Raw genomic sequence first — 22,527 nt, 5'->3', positions numbered from 1 at the left:
ACGTATGAGTCCTATACTAATAGGACCCATGCACAATGTCCATTGCACCGTGACATCCAACGTGCAGTCGCGCCTCTACACACTGATGTCAGAGCAGCCAAAAGAGTATGAATGGACAACACATATATATATATATATATATATATATATATATATATATATATATGCAAAGTACTACTAGTAGAATACCTCTGTATATATATATATATATATATATATATATATAGAACATTCAACAATGAAGCCAGAGGTATGTAGGGGGTCAGTATGGACCCATTCACACTACAGAATTTCCTTCCTTCTGCTTCTAGCAGAATCCCATTGATCTCAATGGAACGTCTTTGTCTAAATCGGATTCCCCTGGAAGGTTGGGAAGTCCAGGGACTATGCTGTAGTGAACATGATGGTGCAGATTGCCATGGACATTAAAGGAGTACTCCGCTGGAAAAAAAAAAAACATTATTATTATTTTATTTTATTTTTTTCAAATCAGCTGGTGCTAGTAAAATAATCAGATTTATAAATTACTTTTATTGAAAATCTTAATCCTTCCAGAACTTATCAGCTTCTGTATGCTCCAGAGGAAGTTGTGTAGTTCTTTCCAGTCTGACCACAGTGCTCTCTGCTGGCACCTCTTTCCGTGTCAGGAACTGTCCAGAGTAGGAGCGAATCCCCATAGCAAACCAATCCTGCTGAGGACAGTTCCTGACATGGACAGAGGTGTCAGCAGAGAGCACTGTGGTCAGACTGGAAAGAACTACACAACTTCCTCTGGAGCATACAGCAGCTGATAAGTACTGGAAGGATTAAGATTTTTTTTTAATAGAAGTCATTTACAAATCTGTTTAACTTTATGGCACCAGTTGATTTGAAAAAAGTTGTTTTCCACCGGAGTACCCCTTTAAAGGGGTACTCCCGTGGAAAACTTTTATTTTTTAAATCAACTGGTGCCAGAAAGTTAAACAGATTTGTAAATCACTTCTATTAAAAAATCTTAATCCTTCCAGTACTTTTTAGTACTGTCCAGAGCAGGAGAAAATCCCCATAGCAAACATATGCTGCTCTGGACAGTTCCTAAAATGAACAACAGAGGTCAGCAGAGAGCACTGTGGTCATGACAGAAGAGAAATCCAAAAAGAAAAGCATTTCCTCTGTAGTATACAGCCCCAAAAAAGTACTGGAAGGATTAAGATTTTTTAATATAAGTAATTTACAAATCTGTTTAACTTTCTGGCACCAGTTGATTTAAAAAAAAAGTTTTCCACGGGAGTACCCCTTTAACATGAAAAGACACTTTTGGTAAGATTTATCAAAACCTGTGTAGAGGAAGAGTGGTGTGGTTCCCCATAGCAACCAATCAGATCAGAGGCCTTCTTAAAAATGAAAGAAGCGATCTGATTGGTTGTTTTTGGCAACTGGTCAACTTTTCCTCTACACAAGTTTTCATAAATATCCCCCACTATCTAAGTTTTATCTAAACATAGTGTTGCCCATAGCAACCAATCAGCTCTCTTCTTTCATTTTTAACAAGGCCTCTGCAAAATGAAAGAAGCGATCTGATTGGTTGCTATGGGCAACTGGGAAACTTTTTCTTTGCACAGGTTTTGATAAATCTCCTCCTATAAGGGTACGTTCACACTTGCGGCATCTACAGCGATTGTTCTGCTGGCGATTTTCCACGGAAAACTCTCCACAGCTCAAACCCATAGCGGGAAAATTGCTGAAGTTCCCACATGTGTTAATGACACTTACATAATCTCTACATGGAATTCGGTGGACCCCTTCACACTACGGAATTTTTAACGGCGGAATTTTCCGGCGCAAAAATTCACCTGCTAAAAGAATGCTCGTGTTCTTTCTTTAGACGGAAATACGTGCGAATATCTTCAGGCGGATATTCCAAAGTGTGAACATACCCTTAGGGTACGTTCACATGCGCAGATTTTTTAGCAGGTTTTCCGGTGCGTATTTGAAAGTGGGCGGCCTCTTCTCAGCAGATTTACCACGGCGGAATTTACGCTGCGGAAAATCGGCAGCGGACAGTCGAGAAGAGCACGCCCACTTTCAAATACGCAGTGGAAAACCCGCTAAAAAAATCCGCGCGTGTGAACGTACCCTAAAAGGGGTAATCCGGTGAAAAACATTTTTTTTTTTAAATCAACTGGTGCCAGAAAGTTAAACAGATTTGTAAATTACTTCTATTAAAAAAAATATTTACCCTTCCAGTACTTTTTAGCAGCTGTATGCTACAGATGAAATTCTATTAATTTTTTATTTCTTTTTTTGTCTTGTCCACACTGCTCTCTGCCGACACCTCTGTCCGTGTCAGGAACTGTCCAGAGCAGCATAGGTTTGCTATGGGGATTTTCTCCTGTTCTGGACAGTTCTTGATACGGGCATCAGGTGTCAGCAGAGAGCACTGTGGACAAGACAAAAAAGTCAAAAAGAAAAGAATTTCCTCTGTAGCATACAGCTGCTAAAAAGTACTGGAAGGGTAAATATTTTTTAATAGAAGTCATTTACAAATCTGTTTAACTTTCTGGCACCAGTTTATTTAAAAAAAAAAAAAAAAAAAGTCTTCCACCGGAGTACCCCTTTAATGTCCGGAGTGATTTCCTTTGATACCCAAGGGGTAGACCAGTGCTGTCCAGACGCGGCCACCATATCCTCGGATATGGACTCCATTGTTTCAGTGATGCGTTGTCTCAGATCCTGTCTCTGACGTGGCTGATCCACTTATCCGTTTCATTCAGATATCTGTGAATTAACCCATGTGGCACTGGCCTCCATGGAGTCCATACCTGAGCATATGCTGGCATGAGTTTGCACTACCGTCTAGACATCTCTCTGCTTTAATTTTAATAAATTGGTGTTACGTTCTCTCAGTTACGAAAACAGCGTCTACAATTTGGAACCGTCTTTTTTTTTTTTTTACCCCCCCCTCCCCCGTATAGCAGCAGGCAATGTTATTGTAAGACTCAAGATCCATAACCCCCCCTGGATGTCATTATTTCCGTCAAAATAGTTACTTCCTCGCTTAAACTCCTTAAACTCCCCCGAGATCAATATATGAAGCAGATGTCCATTATGTGGTGTACACCAGGGCTGACGGCCTCTGGATGCAGATGTATCTAAACACACCACATCCCCCTCGTGACGCCGCCATCTGGCGCACCAGTACAGATGTTTGGAGTCGTCCGTAGTGTCCCGGTCTAGGAGATCTCTGGTCGTGTATATTTCAGAGATGTAACATCTGTCCGTCCTATGTTATTCCATGTCCTCAGCTAAATCTACTCTCTGCAGGCTGGAAGTGATGCACACTCTGTACTAGGGATCGACCCATATCGTTTTTTTAGGGCCGATACCGATAATCTGTGACCTTTCAGGCCGATAGCCGATAACTTATACCGATATTCCGGTATTTTTCGGTTCCCGAAAAAGCGGCTGCAGATCATTGATTTAAAGCGGGCGCTTTAAATCAATGAACTGCAGCCGCTTTTGCGGGACCAGAGACAGCCGCCGCCACCCGCTTCTCTCCCCCTGCCTGTCCTTAGTCCAACCACCGCCGCCGCCCCATTGCCTCCCCCATCCCCGGTTTTATAATTACCTGTTCCCGGGGTCTGCGGCGTCCTGAGCTGTCACTGTGCGCACTGACGGTGACGTCGCGTTGAGGACGTCACTCGTCATTGCGCAGCGCACAGGAGCCAGAAGTAGCGCGGACCCCGGGCCCCGGGAACAAGTAATTATAAAACCGGGGATGGGGGAGGCAATGGGGCAGCGGCGGTCTCTGGCCGGGGCGGCGCGGTGCGGGGCATTATCGGATTATCGGCAAGGTAATTGCTGATACCGATAACGTCCAAAATCGTGAATATCGGCCGATATCCCTACTCTGTACACTAGTGTCTATACTAGGGGACAATTATTTATACTTGTGTGCCTCCTGCTGTTCCAAAACTACAACTTCCAGCATGCCCGGACAGCCTTTGGCTGTCCGGGCATGCTGGGAGTTGTAGTTTTGCAGCAGCTGGAGGCACCCTGTTTGGGAAACACTGATTTATCCTGTGGACATACAGCATATGCCGAATGTCAATGAAAACACGATGGCCCTGATTTACTAAAGTCCAACCGACTTTTTTTCTCTGTTTATGCACCGAAATTTTTGGCGCACCATCTGTGCGACTAATTCTGCGCCCAAATTTTACACTGCACAACCTACACCTTTGAAAACACTCAGAGTGGTTTTTTTTTTATTACAAGAAAATGGGCGTGGTTAACCAAAAAATGGGCGTGTTCCAGACAAAAAGCTGAAATTACTCGGAGTACTTCCAAAATCACTCCTGAAAAAGCGTGAGTTTGGCTCGCAGAATAACCGACAGCCAAGAGGATGTGTAAAGACTACCAAAAGCGAGTGATTTTGGCAATGGCACAGCTTAAAGGGGTACTCCGGTGGTTAATTTTTTTGACTATATGGCATCTTCTTTGTAAGTTTAGTTTTTTTGCAATATACATGTGTTATATGTTTTGGCATTATGTGTGTCTTTTTCTTACCTGTTTGTTGGGCAGAAAGTTCTGTAGTGGACAAGATGTCACAGCACTTTTTTTTTCCTCTGTCTGCATGAGAGGAATAAGCCACGCCCCCTCATCTCATCCAGCTGAGTACACAGCTCCTCCCCTCCCCACTGCTCTGTATTCTGAGGACACAGGTCTGCACAGGAGAAGGAAGGCTGGGTTCACACCATGTTTTTCAAATACGGTTACCGTATACGGTTTTCCGCTAAAAAACCGTATGACAAAAAACGTATGCAACCGTATACAACCGTATGACTCCAAATTAAAATGTATACGGTTTTTCCCCGTACGGTTCTATCCGTTTGCATCAGTTTTTGCCAACGGTTTTGCTATTTTGTTGGAATTAGTTTTCCAGCAATTTAATAAAGTTACTATTGTTCTATTGAAATTCCAATCTGCGCATGTGTCAACTCCAAAAACGGATTAGAAAAACCGTGTGCAACCGTATTCTGAAATTCTGTGTACGGTTCTCATAGACAACAATGTTAAAAGAACCGCATACGGTTCGCATACGGTTTTCCAACCGGAGGCAAAAACGTGGTCGACAGCGTTTTTGCCTACGGTTGAAAAATCGGCAAAACCGTCTCCGAGGCAAAACGGATGCCACCGTACACAACATTTGGAATACGGTTTACAATGCATTCTCTATGCATACGGTTTCGGATACAGTCGTATACGTTTTTTTGCAGAAAACCGTGTACGGTTACCGTATTTGAAAAACGTGGTGTGAACCCAGCCGAACACAGAGAAGATAAGTGTTATCTGAAGGGGAGGATGAGAAGGTGCGCGGGCTGGGGATGTATGGACTGCAGGGGAATAAATCTCATACTGGGAATGATCTCTATGGGGGAGATTTATCAAAACCTGTGCAGAGGAAAACTTGCCCAGTTGCCCATAGCAACCAATCAGCTTGCTGCTTTCATTTTTCACAGGCCTTCATAAAAATGAAAGAAGCGAGCTGATTGGTTGCTATGGGCAACTGGGCAAGTTTTCCTCTGTACAGATTTTGATAAATCTCCCCCTATATGTGAAGGGGGAGAGGGGGGGGACTCCTGAATGACACATGCTGGGAGTTGTAGTCCCTGTTGTGTGTGTGTGTGTGTGTGTATGCTAGTGTTTACAAACCAGTGTGCCTCCAGTTGTTGCAAAACTACAACTCCCAGCATGCCCTGACAGACTTTGGGCATGCTGGGAGTTGTAGATTTGCAACAGCTGGAGGTACACTGGTTGGGAAACACTGTCCTAGCCTATTCAGCATACACATCATGTTACACCAGTGTTTCCCAACCAGTGTGCCTCCAGCTGTTGCAAAACTACAACTCCTAGCATGCACAAAGGCTGTGAGGGCATGCTGGCAGTTGTAGTTTTTCAACAGCTGGATGCACCCTGGTTGGGAAACACTGGTGTATGCCCTACAGAGGTGTGGTGAACTACAACCCCCAGGAGACTACAGAGGCAGCATGCTGGTGTTATACCACAGACTGAAGACTCCTGAATGACACATGCTGGGAGTTGTAGTCCCTTTTGTGTCTGTATGCCAGTGTATCCCAACCAGGGCTGATTATATTAGTTTGCTGTGTATAAGGGGGCTGACCCGGGAAAATAGTAAGGTGGGTAAAGGTCGGAACAAACAAACAAAAAAAAAAAAGGAGCCGCCCCAAACCAGCAAGGCATGTGGCATGCTGGGATTTGTAGTTTTCAGCACAGCAAGAAACAGGAAATAGAAGCAAAGATAGGAAAACAAAGTGGGGGATAACAAGACAACAAAGAACGGAAATAAGAGTAGGCTAAACAACAAGAATAGAAATGAAACAGAACAAATAGGGTAAGTCAAAAATGGAAAAACACGTTGACCACCGGAGTACCCCTTTAACATGGTGGGGAGTGCTTAAACTATATATATATATTTTTTTTTTTCCATTGTTTTACAGTTCTACACAAGGTTTTTTAGAATATGCAATGCATTGTAAACTCAAAAATATGCCATTAATTGTATATATATATATATATATATATATATATAATTTTTATTTTTTTTGTGGGGGAGGGGGGGAGGGGTTTAAAGGGGTACTCCAGTGCTTAAACATCTTATCCCCTATCCAAAGGATAGGGGATAAGATGCCTGATCGCGGGAGTCCCGCCGCTGGGGACCCCCGGGATCATGCACGCGGCACCCTGTTTGTAATCAGACCCGGAGCGTGTTCGCTCCGGGTCTGATTATGGTCGACCACAGGGCGGGTGGCATGTGACGTCACGGCTCCGCCCCCGTGTGACGTCACGTTTCGCCCCTCAATGCAAGCCTACGGGAGGGGGCGTGATAGCTATCACGCCCCCTCCCGTCGGCTTGCATTGAGGGGCGGAGCGTGAAGTCACACAGGGGTGGAGGCGTGACGTCACACGCCGCCGGCCCTGCGGTCGCCGGTAATCAGTCCTGGAGCGAACACGCTCCGGGCACTGATTACAAGCGGGGTGCCGCGTGCATGATCCCGGGCGTCCCCAGCTCCTTTGGATAGGGGATAAGATGTTTAAGCACCGGAGTACCCCTTTAAACTCCTATATTAGATGGTCTAAGTCCATTTAATTTTTTTAGTTCTGTTTTGTTACTTTACTCCCTTTAAATCTTGTGTTTTGCTTGTGTGGTTTGGCACATGCTATTGATGATTTGTATTCTATACCCATGTTTTTTTAGTTTTTTTCTTTTAACTCGGAGTATGTGCAACACATTTTCCCGTGTGACACAAAAAAAAAAAAACATGCAACAGAAAATGAACCGACACGTGCGACACATAAAAAGAGGAGTGAAATCTAAAGACTCCGGAAAGAACACTCGGATTATAGTAAATCAGGGCCAATGTTCATGTTCAAAGAGGACACTGCAAGGACTTTATGTAGCGTCCCTTGCGTTGCCGTCTCCTCATACTCATTACTTTTCATAGCCTGTTCCTGTACCTCTTTAAATTCCTATCATTACTGCGGTATGGAAGCAGACCTCTTGTGTGTCCTGCAGGTGAGGAGAGATGATGTGGAAGGGGACAGATGTGTGGAACTCTACCTGGTCGCCGACTATGCTGAGGTAACGCAGTTTGGTGTTAAAACTATTATCACTACTATTCTACTACGTTTACTATTCTATTCTAGAACTACTCTACTCTTTCACTCTTATTATATTATAATACTACTTTTGTCTACTACTACTACACTGCTCTACTATACTACTACACTGCTCTACTATACTACTACACTGCTCTACTATACTACTACACTGCTCTACTATACTACTACACTGCTCTACTATACTACTACTCTACTACTAATTTACTTCTGCTATTCTGCTACTACAACACCTCTACTGCTTTACTATTCTAAAACTACTCAACTAATACTACTACTGTATTAATCTACTCTGCTACCACTACTTCACTCTACTACCGTTACTTTACTACTGTTCTATTACTTCCACTACTCTACTCTACCACTACTGTACTCTTTCACTCTATTACTTCTACTACTCTTCTCTACTGCTATTCTACTACTACTACTACTCTACTGCTACTACTCTTCTGTTCTACTACTACAGCTCTATTCTACTCTTAAACCACTACTTTACTCTAATTCTATTACTTTACTACTATTCTATTACTTCTACTACTCTACCACTACTCTACTCTCACTTTTACGCTAATACTCTTCTCTTCTACTATACTACTACTACTACTCTTCTGTTCTACTACTACTACAGCTCTATTCTACTTTTAAACCACTACTTTATTCTAATTCTATTACTTTACTACTATTCTATTACTTCTACTACTCTACCACTACTCTTCTCTCACTTCATACGCTAATACTCTTCTCTACCGCTATAGTACTACTACTACTACTACTACAGCTTTACTCTACTTTTAAACCACTACTTTATTCTAATTCTATTACTTTACTACTATTCTATTACTTCTACTACTCTACCACTACTCTTCTCTCACTTCTACACTAATACTCTTCTCTACTGTTATACTACTACTACTACTCTTCTGTTCTACTACTACTACAGCTCTATTCTACTCTTAAACCACTACTTTACTCCAATTCTATTACTTTACTACTATTCTATTACTTCTACTACTCTACCACTACTCTACTCTCACTTCATACGCTAATACTCTTCTCTACCGCTATACTACTACTACTACTCTACTGCTACTACTCTTCTGTTCTACTACTACTACTACTACTACTACAGTTCCATTCTACTCTTAAACCACTACTTTACTCCAATTCTATTACTTTACTACTATTCTATTACTTCTATTACTCTACCTCTACTCTACTCTCACTTCTATGCAAATAATCTTCTCTACTGCTATTCTACTACTACTACCAGGGCTCAAGTCCTGCAGGAACGCGTGGGAACGGAGTTCCTGCACTTTTCATCAGGAACATTGTTTCCATTAGCAGGACCAGCCCTCTACTGCTACTACCCTTCTGTTCTACTACTACTACAGCTCTATTCTACACTTTTACCACTACTTTACTCTAATACTATTATTTTACTACTACTCTATTACTTCTACTTCTCTACCACTACTTTACTATCACGTCTACTCTGCTACTCTTCTCTACTACTGCTACTACTACTACCTTACTACAATTACTCTACAGCTAATACTTTACTATTGTAGTACTACTATTGCTGCTCTACTGTTCTACCACTAATTTACATTACTACTCTCCTCTTATGCTGCTCTACTGTAATGCTAGTCTGTCCTACTCTTACTCTAATTGAATACCTGGCCACAGGATGTTGTAATGTTTTGTACACTTATTTCTTTCACATTGCGGGAGTTAAAGGGGTACTTTGCCCCTAAACATCTTATTTCCTATTTATAGGATAGGGGATAAGATATATGATCTCGGGGGGATCCTGACGATGGCACTCCCTCCATCTCCGGGCCCGCACCACGGATGCACTGAACATGGAAACTTGGGACTTCTGCGTTTGTGATGTCCCTCTCCATTCATGTCTATGGAGGGGGCCCGACAGCAGTGGTCGCCCATCATCCGACACGGAGTGGAGTTCGCTCCGTGCTTTGGATTAAGGGGTTCCGCTCCGGAGATCACGGGGGTCCCAGTGGCCGATCATACATTTTATCCCCTATCCTTTGGATAGGAGATAAGATGTTCAGGGGCGGTGTACCCCTTTACAGGTGTTTCCACCATGCAATGTGTAAAATCAATGTCAAACCTTTTTGCAGTACATTTGTCATGTTAAACCAGTGTTTCCCAACCAGGGTACCTTCAGCTCTTGCAAAACTTCAACTCCCAGCATGCCCGGACAGCCAAAGGCTGTCCGGGCATGCTGGGAGTTGTTGTTTTGCAACAGCTGGAGGCACCCTGGTTGGGAAACACTGATCTATGAAGCATAGTACATTCACTGGCAAGGGTAGAAGAGCATCTGGACCAGCAAATGTAAAGAAAGCATCCATTCATACAGTGTATGTGTGGCTCCTCACATACACAAGTGCTTGGTGTAAGGGGGTCGATAAATTGAAACCGCAATGTGTAAAGTCCCAATGTGTCATAAATCTATTTGCATTTTGTAGTATTCATATAAGAAAGCGCATTACGCCTGAGGTTTTTCATGTCTTATTGCTTACTAGCGCAATCTCTGTACCCGTACATATCTGCTGGACTTGACAGCTATGTCTATAAAGTGTGTGTGTGTGTGTGTATATATATATATATATATATATATATATATATATATATATTTAAATATTTAATTTACATTTATTTTGTGTTTTCCACATCCAGTACCAGAAACATGATTACGACTTGGAACGAACTCAGCGCAAAATGCTGGAAGTTACCAACTATATAGATAAGGTACAAGATCTTATAGTGGATTTTTGTTTTAGTGTTTTACGATTTTATGTGTGTATATATATATATATATATATATATATATATATATATATATATATAGCAATTCCAACAAATCACCGCCCAAGTAGGTATTGGATCAAAAAAGCTGGTTGTGTTATTCCCAAGTGAAATGCAACGTTTCGGCAATAGCCTTTGTCAAGGGCTGCAGGATATATCGCAAAAGCAATCGAATCGCGATTTTTGCTTTTTGCGATATGGCGATACGGCCCCCCCGGGAAAACATGCGATTATCTGCTCGGGTCAGTTCCCGTGGCGGGGGCCGGCTAGAGCAGGTAAAAACTAATTTAACCCCTTCCCGACCTATGACATACCTGTACGTCATGGATGGCAAGGTGTTCCCGACCCATGACATACAGGTACGTCATGAACATTACTGCCGCTACTCGCGGCATCCCGCAGCGCCCGTAAAGATGGTGGCTATCACTGATAGCCAGCCATCTTACCGTGCGACCACGGGGGGTTTCATCCCCCACCCCCCCCCCAGCGATCGCTGCTATCAGCTGGTCAAATCTGACTAGCTGATAGCAGCGTTTCGCTATGAAAATACTTAGCAGCGCGGTGTGTGAGTCCCGATCACGGGGATCGGGACACACACCGCTCTGTTAAGTGTCCCTGACCCGTCCCCCGGCGTCACTTACCCGTCCGAGCGGTGTCCCGAGCGGTCCCGGCGTCCTCCATGCTCCATGCATCTCACTGCTGCCTCTGAGAGTTTCAAAACTGCAACTCCCAGCATGCCCAGACAGCCTTTGGCTTTCTGGGCATGCTGGGAGTTGTAGTTTTGCAACATCTGGAGGCCCACAGTTTGGAGACCACTGTATAATGGTCTCCAATCTGTGCTCTTCCAGATGTTGCAAAACTACAAATCTCAGCATGCTCAGTCTGTCCAGGCATGCTGGGAGTTGTAGTTCTCTAACATCTGGAAGAGCACAGATTGGAGACCATTATACAGTGGTCTCCAAACTGTGGACCTCCAGATGTTGCAAAACTACAACTCCCAGCATGCCCAGACTGCCCAAGCATGCTGGAAGTTGTAGTTCGGCAACATCTGATCCTTCAGATATTGCCGAACTACAACTTCCAGCATGCCTGGACAGTCTGGGCATGCTGGGAGTTGTAGTTTTGCAACAACTGGAGGCACACTAGTTGGGAAACATTGTCCGTTTCCTACCTCAGTGCCTCCAGCTGTTGCAATTGTTGCAAAACTATAACTCCCAGCATGCACTGACAGACCATGCATGCTGGGAGTTGTAGTTTTGCAACAGCTGGAGGCACACTGGTTTGGAAACACTAAGTTTGGTTGCAAAACACTTGAAAGTTTATTACTTAACTTAGTGTTTCCAAACCAGTGTTCCTCCAGCTGTTGCAAAACTACAACTCCCAGCATGCACGGACAGCCAAAGGGCATGCTGGGAGTTTGCAACAGCTGGATGTTTTCCCCCTCCCCCCAATGTGAATGTACAGTGCTGCAAGTTTGAGATGGCGCAAATTTTGCGCTGCAGCTCAAACTTCCAGCGGCAAACTTGCTGTGAACCTCTGCCCATGTGACTGTACCCTAAGAACACTACTCTACACTTACACTAACCTAAAATAAAAATTAAAAAACACTACATATACACATACCCCTACACAGCCCCCCCTCCCCAAAAAATGAAAAATTCATTTGCGCATGGCGCTCTCTCACTTTGGAGCCCTGTCGTATTTCAGGGCAACAGTTTTGGGACACATATGGGGTATCGCCGTACTCGGGAGAAATTGCCTTACAAATTTTGGGGGGCTTTTTCTTCTTTAACCCCTTATGAAAAGGTGAAATTGGGGTCTACACCAGCATGTTAGTGTAAAAAAATAAATTTTTTGCACTGACATGCTGGTGTTGCCCTATACTTTCCATTTTCACAAGAGGTAAAAGGGAAAAAAGACCCTCTAAATTTGTAATGCAATTTCTCCCGAGTACGGAGATACCCCATATGTGGGCGCAAAGTGCTCTGGGGGCGCACAACAAGGCCCAGAAGGGAGAGTGCGCCATGTACATTTGAGGCGATTTGCACAGGGGTGGCTGATTGTTACAGCAGTTCTGACAAACGCAAAACAATAAATATCAATATGTGACCCCATTTTGGAAACTACACCCCTCACAGAATGTAATAAGGGGTGCAGTGAGCATTTACACCCCACTGGTGTATGACAGATTTTTGGAACAGTGGTCTGTGAAAATGAAAAATAAAATTTTTGATTTGCACAGTCCACTGTTTCAAATATCTGTCAAACGCCAGTGGGGTGTAAATGCTCACTGCACCCCTTATTAAATTCCATGAGGGGTATAGTTTCCAAAATGGGGTCACATGTGGGGGGGGTCCACTGTTCTGGCACCATAGGGGCTTCCTAAATGGGACATGCCCCCCAAAAACCCTTTCAGAAAAACTAACTCTCCAAAATCCCATTGTCGCTCCTTCCCTTCTGAGCCCTCTACTGCGCCCGCCGAACACTTTACATAGACATATGAGGTGTTTACTTACTCGAGAGAAATTGGGTTACAAATTTTAGGGTGATTTCTCTCCTTTTACCCCTTGTAAAAATTCAAAAATTGGGTCTACAAGAAAATGCGAGTGTAAAAAATGAAGATTTAGAATTTTCTCCTTCACTTTGCTGCTATTCCTGTGAAACACCTAAAGGGTTAACACACTTACTGAATGTCATTTTGAATACTTTGGGGGGTGCAGTTTTTATAATGGGGTCATTTATGGGGTATTTCTAATATGAAGACCCTTAAAATCCACTTCCAACCTGAACTGGGCCCTGAAAAATTAAGATTTTGAAAATCTTGAGAAAAATTGGAAAATTGCTGCGGAACTTTGAAGCCCTCTGGTGTCTTCCAAAAGTAAAAACTTGTCAATTTTTTTATGCAAACATAAAGTAGATATATTGTATATGTGAATCAGTATGTAATTTATTTGGAATATCCATTTTCCTTTCAAGCAGAGACTTTCAAAGTTCTGATCTTTCTCACACTCTCTGTCCAGTTTTACAGGGCTCTGAAGATCCGCATTGCGCTGGTGGGACTGGAGGTCTGGACAACAGGAGATAAGTGCAATGTGTCGGAAAATCCATACGTCACCTTACGTGCCTTTCTGTCTTGGAGAAGTAAGGTCCTATCGAAGACCCCGCATGACAATGCGCAGCTCATAACGTAAGGACATCACCACCTTATCACAGCACAACCATGATATTAGAGCAGTGATGGTCGGCTACAACATTATAGGGGCCTTAGATGTGGCCCCTGACACCTTCTGTGGCCCGCACATTATATTCAGTGGTTTGATTCTCCAGTTTATAGCATAAACATGGCGGCACATGTGGGTGCATGGATGGTAAGCTCCTGTATAGAATTTCACAGCAGGAGTAATATTTAAAAATACCGTATTTATCGGTGTATAACACACAGTTTGCAAACTAAAAATATCAGCCAGAAACACTACCTGCGTGTTATACGGCGATAATGCGTGTTATAGGCCGATAATGCGTGTTATAGGCCGATATTGCCTGTTATACGCCGATAATGCGTGTTATACGCCGATAATGCGTGTTATACGCCGATAATGCGTGTTATAGGACGATAATGCGTGTTATACGCCGATAATGCGTGTTATACGCCGATAATGCGTGTTATACGCCGATAATGCGTGTTATAGGCCGATAATGCGTGTTATAGGCCGATAATGCGTGTTATACGCCGATAATGCGTGTTATACGCCGATAATGCGTGTTATACGCCGATAATGCGTGTTATACGCCGATAATGCGTGTTATAGGCCGATAATGCGTGTTATACGCCGATAATGCGTGTTATAGGCGAATAATGCGTGTTATACGCCGATAATGCGTGTTATACGGCGATAATGCGTGTTATACGCCGATAATGCGTGTTATACGCCGATAATGCGTGTTATACGCCAATATGCTCTGAATCCGTGTTATGCGCCAGTCCTGTGAAGCTGCGAGGAGCTGCGCAGGCTTCCCCTGCACAGGGCTCTCACGCACCCTCTCTGATGCCATGTTATACGCCGATAATGCGTGTTATAGGCCGATAATGCATGTTATACGCCGATAATGCGTGTTATAGGCCGATAATGCGTGTTATACGCCGATAATGCGTGTTATAGGCCGATAATGCGTGTTATACGCCGATAATGCGTGTTATACGGCGATAATGCGTGTTATACGGCGATAATGCGTGTTATACGGCCGATAATGCGTGTTATAGGCCGATAATGCGTGTTATAGGCCGATAATGCGTGTTATAGGCCGATAATGCGTGTTATAGGCCGATAATGCGTGTTATAGGCCGATAATGCTTGTTTTAGGCCGATAATGCGTGTTATAGGCCGATAATGCGTGTTATAGGCCGATAATGCGTGTTATAGGCCGATAATGCGTGTTATAGGCCGATAATGCTTGTTATAGGCCGATAATGCGTGTTATAGGCCGATAATGCGTGTTATAGGCCGATAATGCGTGTTATAGGCCGATAATGCGTGTTATAGGCCGATAATGCTTGTTATAGGCCGATAATGCTTGTTATAGGCCGATAATGCTTGTTATAGGCCGATAATGCTTGTTATAGGCCGATAATGCGTGTTATAGGCCGATAATGCGTGTTATAGGCCGATAATGCTTGTTATAGGCCGATAATGCGTGTTATACGCCGATATGCTCTGAATCCGTGTTATGCGCCGGTCCTGTGAAGCTGCGAGGAGCTGCGCAGGCTTCCCCTGCACAGGGCTCTCGCGCACCCTCTCTGATGCCAGGAGGCGGGAGATTACCTCACTCCAGCCCCGGCATTGGTACCAAAGGAGGTAGGGGTACAGGCCTCTTAATGTGCCCCGCCTTATGTGTAAAAAAAAAAAGTCCTTATGTGTAAAAGTGATTAACCCCTTCCCGACCTGATTAACCCCTTCCCGACCCGTGAATAACCTTTCCCGACCCAAGACATACAGTGACCCCCCGACCACTGATGGCCCCGACATACGATCATTTCCCCATACGATGGTCTCTCAGAGGCCATTGCATGTTGAAGGCAGCATCAACATATGATGCTTTTGTATGTCGGGGCCATCGCATAAACGGCTATCCGGCAGCACAGACTGCTTCAGCTGTCCTCGGGGCTCCGGCGCGTCCTCTTCGGGATCCCCTGCATCGTCGGCGCTCTCCATCGTCGTCATCACGTCCCTGCGCACGCCGTCCCGTCATCCAATAGGAGCGGCGTGCATAGTCACGTGATGGCGGCGACCGAGAGCGAGGATGCCGGGGAAGCAGAGGCCTTACCGGAGCGTCGGGGACGCGGCGACATCGATGGAAGGCGACATCCCTGGCAGCGGTGACGGTCCGGAGTGGCGGGGACCGGTGAGTGGAACTTCCTCTACCAGTGGTCTTCAACCTGCGGACCTCCAGATGTAGCAAAACTACAACTCCCAGCATGCCCTGACAGCCAACGGCTGTCTGGGCATGCTGGGAGTTGTAGTTTTGCAACATCTGGAGGCCCGCAGGCTGGAGACCACTGTCCTATATTTTACATTGCACGGATCCCTCAACATACGATGGTTTCAACAAACGATGGTCCATTTGGAACGGATTACCATCGTATGTTGAGGGACCACTGTACTTGTATCCGGTGAGGAGAATATGGCGCAGGCCCGCGAGTCGGGGCGTGTCATGACCGGCAGATGCCCGCTGCTATCAGCAGCTAACATCTGCCGGTAATGACGGACATCATTCCGAGGTCCGTCATTGAAACGGTTAAATGCCGTGATCAATTGTGATCACAGCATTTAAACACTACTTGCCGGTCATCCCTGGTGTCTAGTGGACCCATCTCCCCCTCCGCGATGTACCGGTGATCCTGGGGTGGAGATGGGTTGATGGCGAAGCCCGAGGTCTTACCTGATCCTCAGCGTCTTCCCCGGCTCTGTAACTGCTGAAGGCTGTGATTGCTGAAGCTGTGATTGCAGCCCTGAGCAATCAAGCCCAGATAACATAGATCAATATAACCGTGGCCTAAAACCGTGGTATACTACTTTGTCGGGGGAAAAATATATTGTTCCACCATTAAAGGGGTAGTCCAGTGGTGAAAAACTTATCCCCTATCCTAAGGATAGGGGATAAGTTTGAGATCGCGGGGGGTCCGACCGCTGGGGCCCCCTGCGATCTCCTGTACGGGGGCCAGGCTCTCCGGCCAGATAGCGGGTGTCGACCCCCGCACGAAGCGGCGGCCGACACGCCCCCTCAATACATCTCTATGGCAGAGCTGGAGATTGCCGAAGGCAGCACTTCGGCTCTGCCATAGAGTTGTATTGAGGGGGCGTGTCGGCCGCCGCTTCGTGCGGAGGTCGACACGCCCCCTTCCCGTGGGCTGTCGGGGCTCCGTACAGGAGATCGCAGGGGGCCCCAGCGGTCGGATCCCTCGCGATCTGAAACTTATCCCCTATCCTTAGGATAGGGGATAAGTTGTTCACCACTGGGTCACCACTGGACTACTCCTTTAAGTTCAGAGCTTCCAAGTCATTACTTTTACATTTATTTATTTTTTACTCAGATTTTCCTGTTAAAATGAGGGTGCGTGTTTTACACCAGTGCGTGTTATACGCCGATAAATACGGTAACCTTTAATTCTAACCATTAAAATAAATCGTCCTCAAAATTCTAAGAATAGATCAAAGTACACAATGTAGGTGGAGTCAAGAGACTGACTTGATACTGTGCCAATACTGAACCCTCACCATACACTACAATTGGATTTCCTACACAGCACAATGTTGTGTCAATAGACACAGGATAAGTGTTAGATCTCGGGGGTCCGAGAGCTGTGGACCCCCCGCGATCGTCTGTACGGAGCCCCTGCTCTCCCACAGAATGGTGCGTCACGACCCCAGCCCGAACCGGGGGCCTCCACGCCCCCTGCCTATATCTCTATGGGAGAGCTGTTCAGCCACCTTTGGCTCTCCCATTGAGATATATGGAGGGGGCGTTGTTGCCCCCCGGCGTGAGACTTCTTCTTTAATACCCAAGTCTCCTGGCAGAATAGAGCTACGGGTCACACATACGGTTTCCACGCCATTTATTTTCGATGAGAGCTACTGCATAGAGAACAGCGGATAGGGGATAACTTTGCGAGTTGGGACAACCCCTTGAAGCACTGATGCAGCCCAAAAATTAAATGGGTATTCCAGGAAGAAACTTTTATATATATATATATATATATATATATATATATATATATATATATATATATAGATATATCAACTGGCTCCAGAAAGTTAAACAGATTTGTAAATTACTTCTATTAAAAAATCTTAATCCTTTCAGTACTTATGAGCTTCTGAAGTTAAGGTTGTTCTTTTCTGTCTAAGTGCTCTCTGATTACACGTGTCTCGGGAACCGCCCAGTTTAGAGGAGGTTTGCTATGGGGATTTGCTTCTAAACTGGGCGGTTCCAGAGACAGGTGTCATCAGAGAGCACTTAGACAGAAAAGAACAACCTTAACTTCAGAAGCTCATAAGTACTGAAAGGATTAAGATTTTTTAATAGAAGTAATTTACAAATCTGTTTAACTTTCTGGAGCCAGTTGATATATATATAAAAAAAAGTTTTTTTCCTGGATAACCCCATAAAAAATAAATAAATAAATAAAATAAAAAGTCAATAAAAAAATTAAGAAAAATTAAGATAATATGAGGATTTTTTATTTTATCATTGCAAAACTAGACGGCAGATGGAATTGGTTACGTGTGACTATATTTTGTGGACATCGCTATGATATCTTCCGATAACCCCCCCGACACACACGCACGCACGCATATATTCTTAATAGGGAGAGGGGAGAAAGCTGCTGCCAGACACCTCTGGTGGCTTATCTCCCCAAGAACAAATCATTGGATTGGCTATTGAAATACGACATGCCTGATCACGCTTTCCCCTGTTATCTGCAGTAGGTGAAAAGTCAGTAAGTCCTTTAAAGGCTTTAAAGGGGTACTATTTAAAAATTCTAATCCTTCCAGTTATATGACTTATAAGCAATAAACTACATAAAAGCTACAAATCATACTAACAGAATAGTAAGCGCTGGGTTCTTACATTGCTGTCGTCTGATGGTATTCCGCCTGAAGCGAGGAAATCTCTAAATTTCCCCCAGTTACATAATAGCATTGGCATCCCTGTCTAAGTGCCGTAACCTCCTAGCCTGGTACATTGTAATGCAAAGGATTTCGGCACTGGGGCACATAACATGGGGGCGGAAGAGGACGCTGCTTTATACATAGGATGAGTGCAACAGCAGGACGGAGAGGGTTAAACTTGTCATCGGTTTATTAGTTACCCCCTTATCCAGACTAGATTTACGGTGACAGATTTTCAGTTCCCCCTTATATTATTCATATTTACATATCGTTCTGTCCCCATCACAATGGCACCCTACATTCTGCGCATGCACCGGGGACGCCTCCGCATACACATCAAACTTCCCCCCCCCTGTAGTGTTTCCATCATCCAACAGAGGTCAGAATTGGATGTTTTTGGCTTTTGGTATGCCGGTCTTTGTCAGTACACCATTGTTTTGTGATATGGAACTGCAAAGAACTACAATATACCATATACAAAGTCAGATACTGCAAAGAAATGAAGCTGTCTGCTCTGCACCAACTACCTCCAAATGCGCAACTGCGCCGGTCCCGGCTTCACAAGAACAATCGATAAGAAAAAATGTGGAAATGCACTTAAAACTTGCTTTATTTGCTTGACAGGAGTCACAGTACAGGTAAGGAACGTCTGACGCGAAACGCGTTTCGCGTCAGACGTTCCTTACCTGTACTGTGACTCCTGTCAAGCAAATAAAGCAAGTTTTAAAGGGGTACTCCGGTGGAAAACATATATATATATATATTTTTTTTTTTTTATCAACTGGTGCCAGAAAGTGAAACAGATTTGTAAATTACTTCTATTAAAAAATTTTAATCCTTCCAGTACTTATTAGCTTCTGAATACTACAGAGGAAATTCTTTTCTTTTTGGAACACAGAGCTCTCTGCTGACATCTCTGTCCATTTTAAGAACGGTCCAGAGTAGGAGAAAATCCTCATAGCAAACATATGCTGCTCTGGACAGTTCCTAAAATGGACAAAGATGTCAGCAGAGAGCACTGTGCTCGTGATGTCAGCAGAGAGCTCTGTGTTCCAAAAAGAAAAGCATTTACTCTGTAGTATTCAGAAGCTAATAAGTACTGGAAGGATTAAGATTTTTAAATAGAAGTCATTTACAAATCTGTTTAACTTTCTGGCACCAGTTGATTTAAAAAAAATAAATAAATAAATAAAAAGTTTTCCACCGGAGTACCCCTTTAAGTGCATTTCCAGCATCGGACATCTTTTCTTATGCAAAGTCAGATGGTTAAAAAAAAAAGAAAAAAATCATACCATACAGCATATATTTTATGTACAGTGGGAGCCTAAAATCGATGTATTTCATAAGGGACGTGCGCAGACATTTGGGGGGGGCAGGGGCTCAAGTCTCCTTTTGAGTATATGTATGCCCATATATTCCCTGTATCTCATAGTATGACTGCACAGTGGAATATGTTGCAGCATTCCATGTCAGGAAATTCTGATCCTAATACAGTGGTCCCTCAACATACGACGGTAATGCGTTCCAAATGAACCATCGTTTGTTGAAACCATTGTACGTTGAGGGATCCGTGCAATATAAAGTATAGGAAGTTATACTCACCTGTCCCCGCCGCTCCGGACTGTCACCGCTGCCCTGGGTGTCGCCCTCAATCGCTGTTGCCACGTCCCCGGGGTGTCCCCGCCGCTCCGGACTGTCTCTGCTGCCTGGGATCATCGTCCTTCATCGGCGTCATCATGTCGCTGCACACGCCGCTCCTATTGGATGACGAGACGGCGTGCGCGGCGACGTGATGACGACGAAGGAGAGCACCGACGATGCAGGGGATCCGGAAGAGAACAGTCAGGAATGCCAGGGACAGGTAAGTGATCATTACCGGACCACACGGGGCACCTTAAACGGCTATCCGGTGGCAGCTGAAGCAGTCTGCGCTGCCGGATAGCCGTTTATGCGATGGCGCCAAGATAAAAAAGCATTGTATGTTGATGCTGCCTTCAACATGTGATGGCCTCTGAGAGTCCATCATATGTTGAAATGATCGTATGTCGGGGCCATCGTAGGTCGGGGGGGGGGGGTCACTGTATATATCTTTGACATTGACTCAAAATGGTAACATTGGTTGTTTGATTTTAGGGGTAATTGTTCTGATTAGGGTCACCCCTCTCTATGTTAGGTAATGTGAGTATAATAGGAAGAGGGGCAGTGAAAGACACCCCACAATTAAGGCTGCATTCACACCACGTTTTTGCAATACAGTTCCCGTATCAGGTTTTTGATGAAAAATGGATTCCTCAAAACCTGACTAAACTGTATCAAAACGTGTGTACAAATTTGAACCCGTATACAGTTAAAAACTGTATACGGTTTGAAAAATTATGTCCGCTTGCATCAGTTTTTTAAGAAAAACAACATATACGTTTTTAACTTTTCACTCCATTATGAATAAAGTTTCACTTGTTTGATTAAAATTCCAAAAAAAAAACTGTGCAAAGTCAAAAACCGTATGGTGAAAACTGGATGGAACCGTACGCACATACGGTTCTGTACGGTTCCCATTGACTCCCATGTAAAAAAAAAAAAAATGGTGGCAGACTACGGTTTTGGGTACGGGAAAAAAACTGACAAAACCGTACAGGATGCAAAACGGACACAACCTGATGCATGGGGACCCCCGTGATCTTCCACGCCGCACCCCGTTAGCATCAGCCCCCAGAGCATTCTCGCTCCGGGTCTGATTACTAGCGATCACAGGGACGGAGCATAGTGATGTCACGGCTCCGCCCCCGTGTGATGTCACTATCCGCCCCCTCAATGCAAGCCTACGGAGGGGGCGTCACTCCCCCTCCGTAGGCTTGCATTGAGGGGACGGAGCCGTGACATCACTCAGGGGCGGAGCCGTGACTTCACTATGCTCCGTCCCTGTGATCGCTAGTAATCAGACCCGGAGCGAGCACGCTCCGGGGGCTGATGCTAACGGGGTACGGCGTGGAAGATGACGGGGGTCCCCAGCGGCAGGACCCCCGCGGTCAGGCATCTTATCCCCTATCCATTGGATAGGGGATAAGATGTCTTAGCGCCGGAGTACCCCTTTAATCTGGCTCACAACCCGATAAAACATGTCAGGTTTGCAGTAGTAAATGAGGGCCATTGTTTTGTATTTTCTGCCTTGTTTGTAACATTTTCCTGGCTCCTGCAGGGGGCGCACCTTCCAGGGTACAACTATTGGACTGGCTCCACTACAGGCAATGTGCTCTTCCTTTCAGTCTGGAGGAGTGAACATGGTAAGGTTGTTTAATGACCCTTGAACTTCTTCTTTCCATGTATGCTAGCACCCCATATAGCCAAGAACGTTTCCTTTTGTGTTATTACTTGTTTATGTCATTGCAGGATCATTCAGGCAATGCAATCGGAGTCGCAGCCACCATGGCCCATGAAATGGGACATAATTTGGGAATGAGCCACGATGCTGCCGGTTGTTGCACAGCAAAACCAGATGATGGCGGCTGCATCATGGCTGCTGCTACTGGGTGAGTGAACAGTGAAAGCCGAAAGATAAATCTGGCCGTACCTTTTATAGAAGTGTCAGCTAAACATTCATTTGTCCAACATATGTCTCTTCCAATATCACTCCCCCCCCCCCACACACACACGCATGCTCATCCTGTTCATGCATGCATATATTCTTAATAGGGGGGGGGGGAAGCTGCTGCCAGAAACCTTTGGTGGCTTATCTCCCCAAGAACAATTCAATGGATTGGCCATTGAAATACAACATGCCTGATCACTCTTTCCCCTGTTATCTGCAGTAGGTGAAAAGTCAGTAGGTCCTTTAACCCCTTAAGGACGCAGG

The 22,527-nt window shown here is 44.7% G+C and overlaps 1 protein-coding gene across 4 annotated transcripts in view; it reads left to right on the top strand.

The window, feature by feature from the left end:
- The window catches only part of ADAM19 (ADAM metallopeptidase domain 19), a 123,330-nt gene that overhangs the window by 65,118 nt on the left and 35,685 nt on the right, over nt 1-22,527 (top strand). For 3 of the 4 annotated variants that reach the window (XM_056517351.1, XM_056517352.1, XM_056517353.1), the window contains 5 exons: nt 7,577-7,642; nt 10,381-10,452; nt 13,530-13,696; nt 21,874-21,958; nt 22,065-22,204. In XM_056517351.1, coding sequence (XP_056373326.1) covers nt 7,577-7,642; nt 10,381-10,452; nt 13,530-13,696; nt 21,874-21,958; nt 22,065-22,204 — 530 coding nt within the window. Of the gene's footprint in view, nt 1-7,505; nt 7,643-10,380; nt 10,453-13,529; nt 13,697-21,873; nt 21,959-22,064; nt 22,205-22,527 lie in introns of all 4 variants that reach the window. The other variant, XM_056517354.1, reaches the window with a different exon arrangement.

This window comes from Hyla sarda, chromosome 4 (genome assembly GCF_029499605.1).
Source record: "Hyla sarda isolate aHylSar1 chromosome 4, aHylSar1.hap1, whole genome shotgun sequence".
Classification (NCBI taxonomy): domain Eukaryota; kingdom Metazoa; phylum Chordata; class Amphibia; order Anura; family Hylidae; genus Hyla; species Hyla sarda.
The sequence above is the reverse complement of the archived record's forward strand: the minus strand, read 5'-3'. Positions and strand labels throughout refer to the sequence as shown.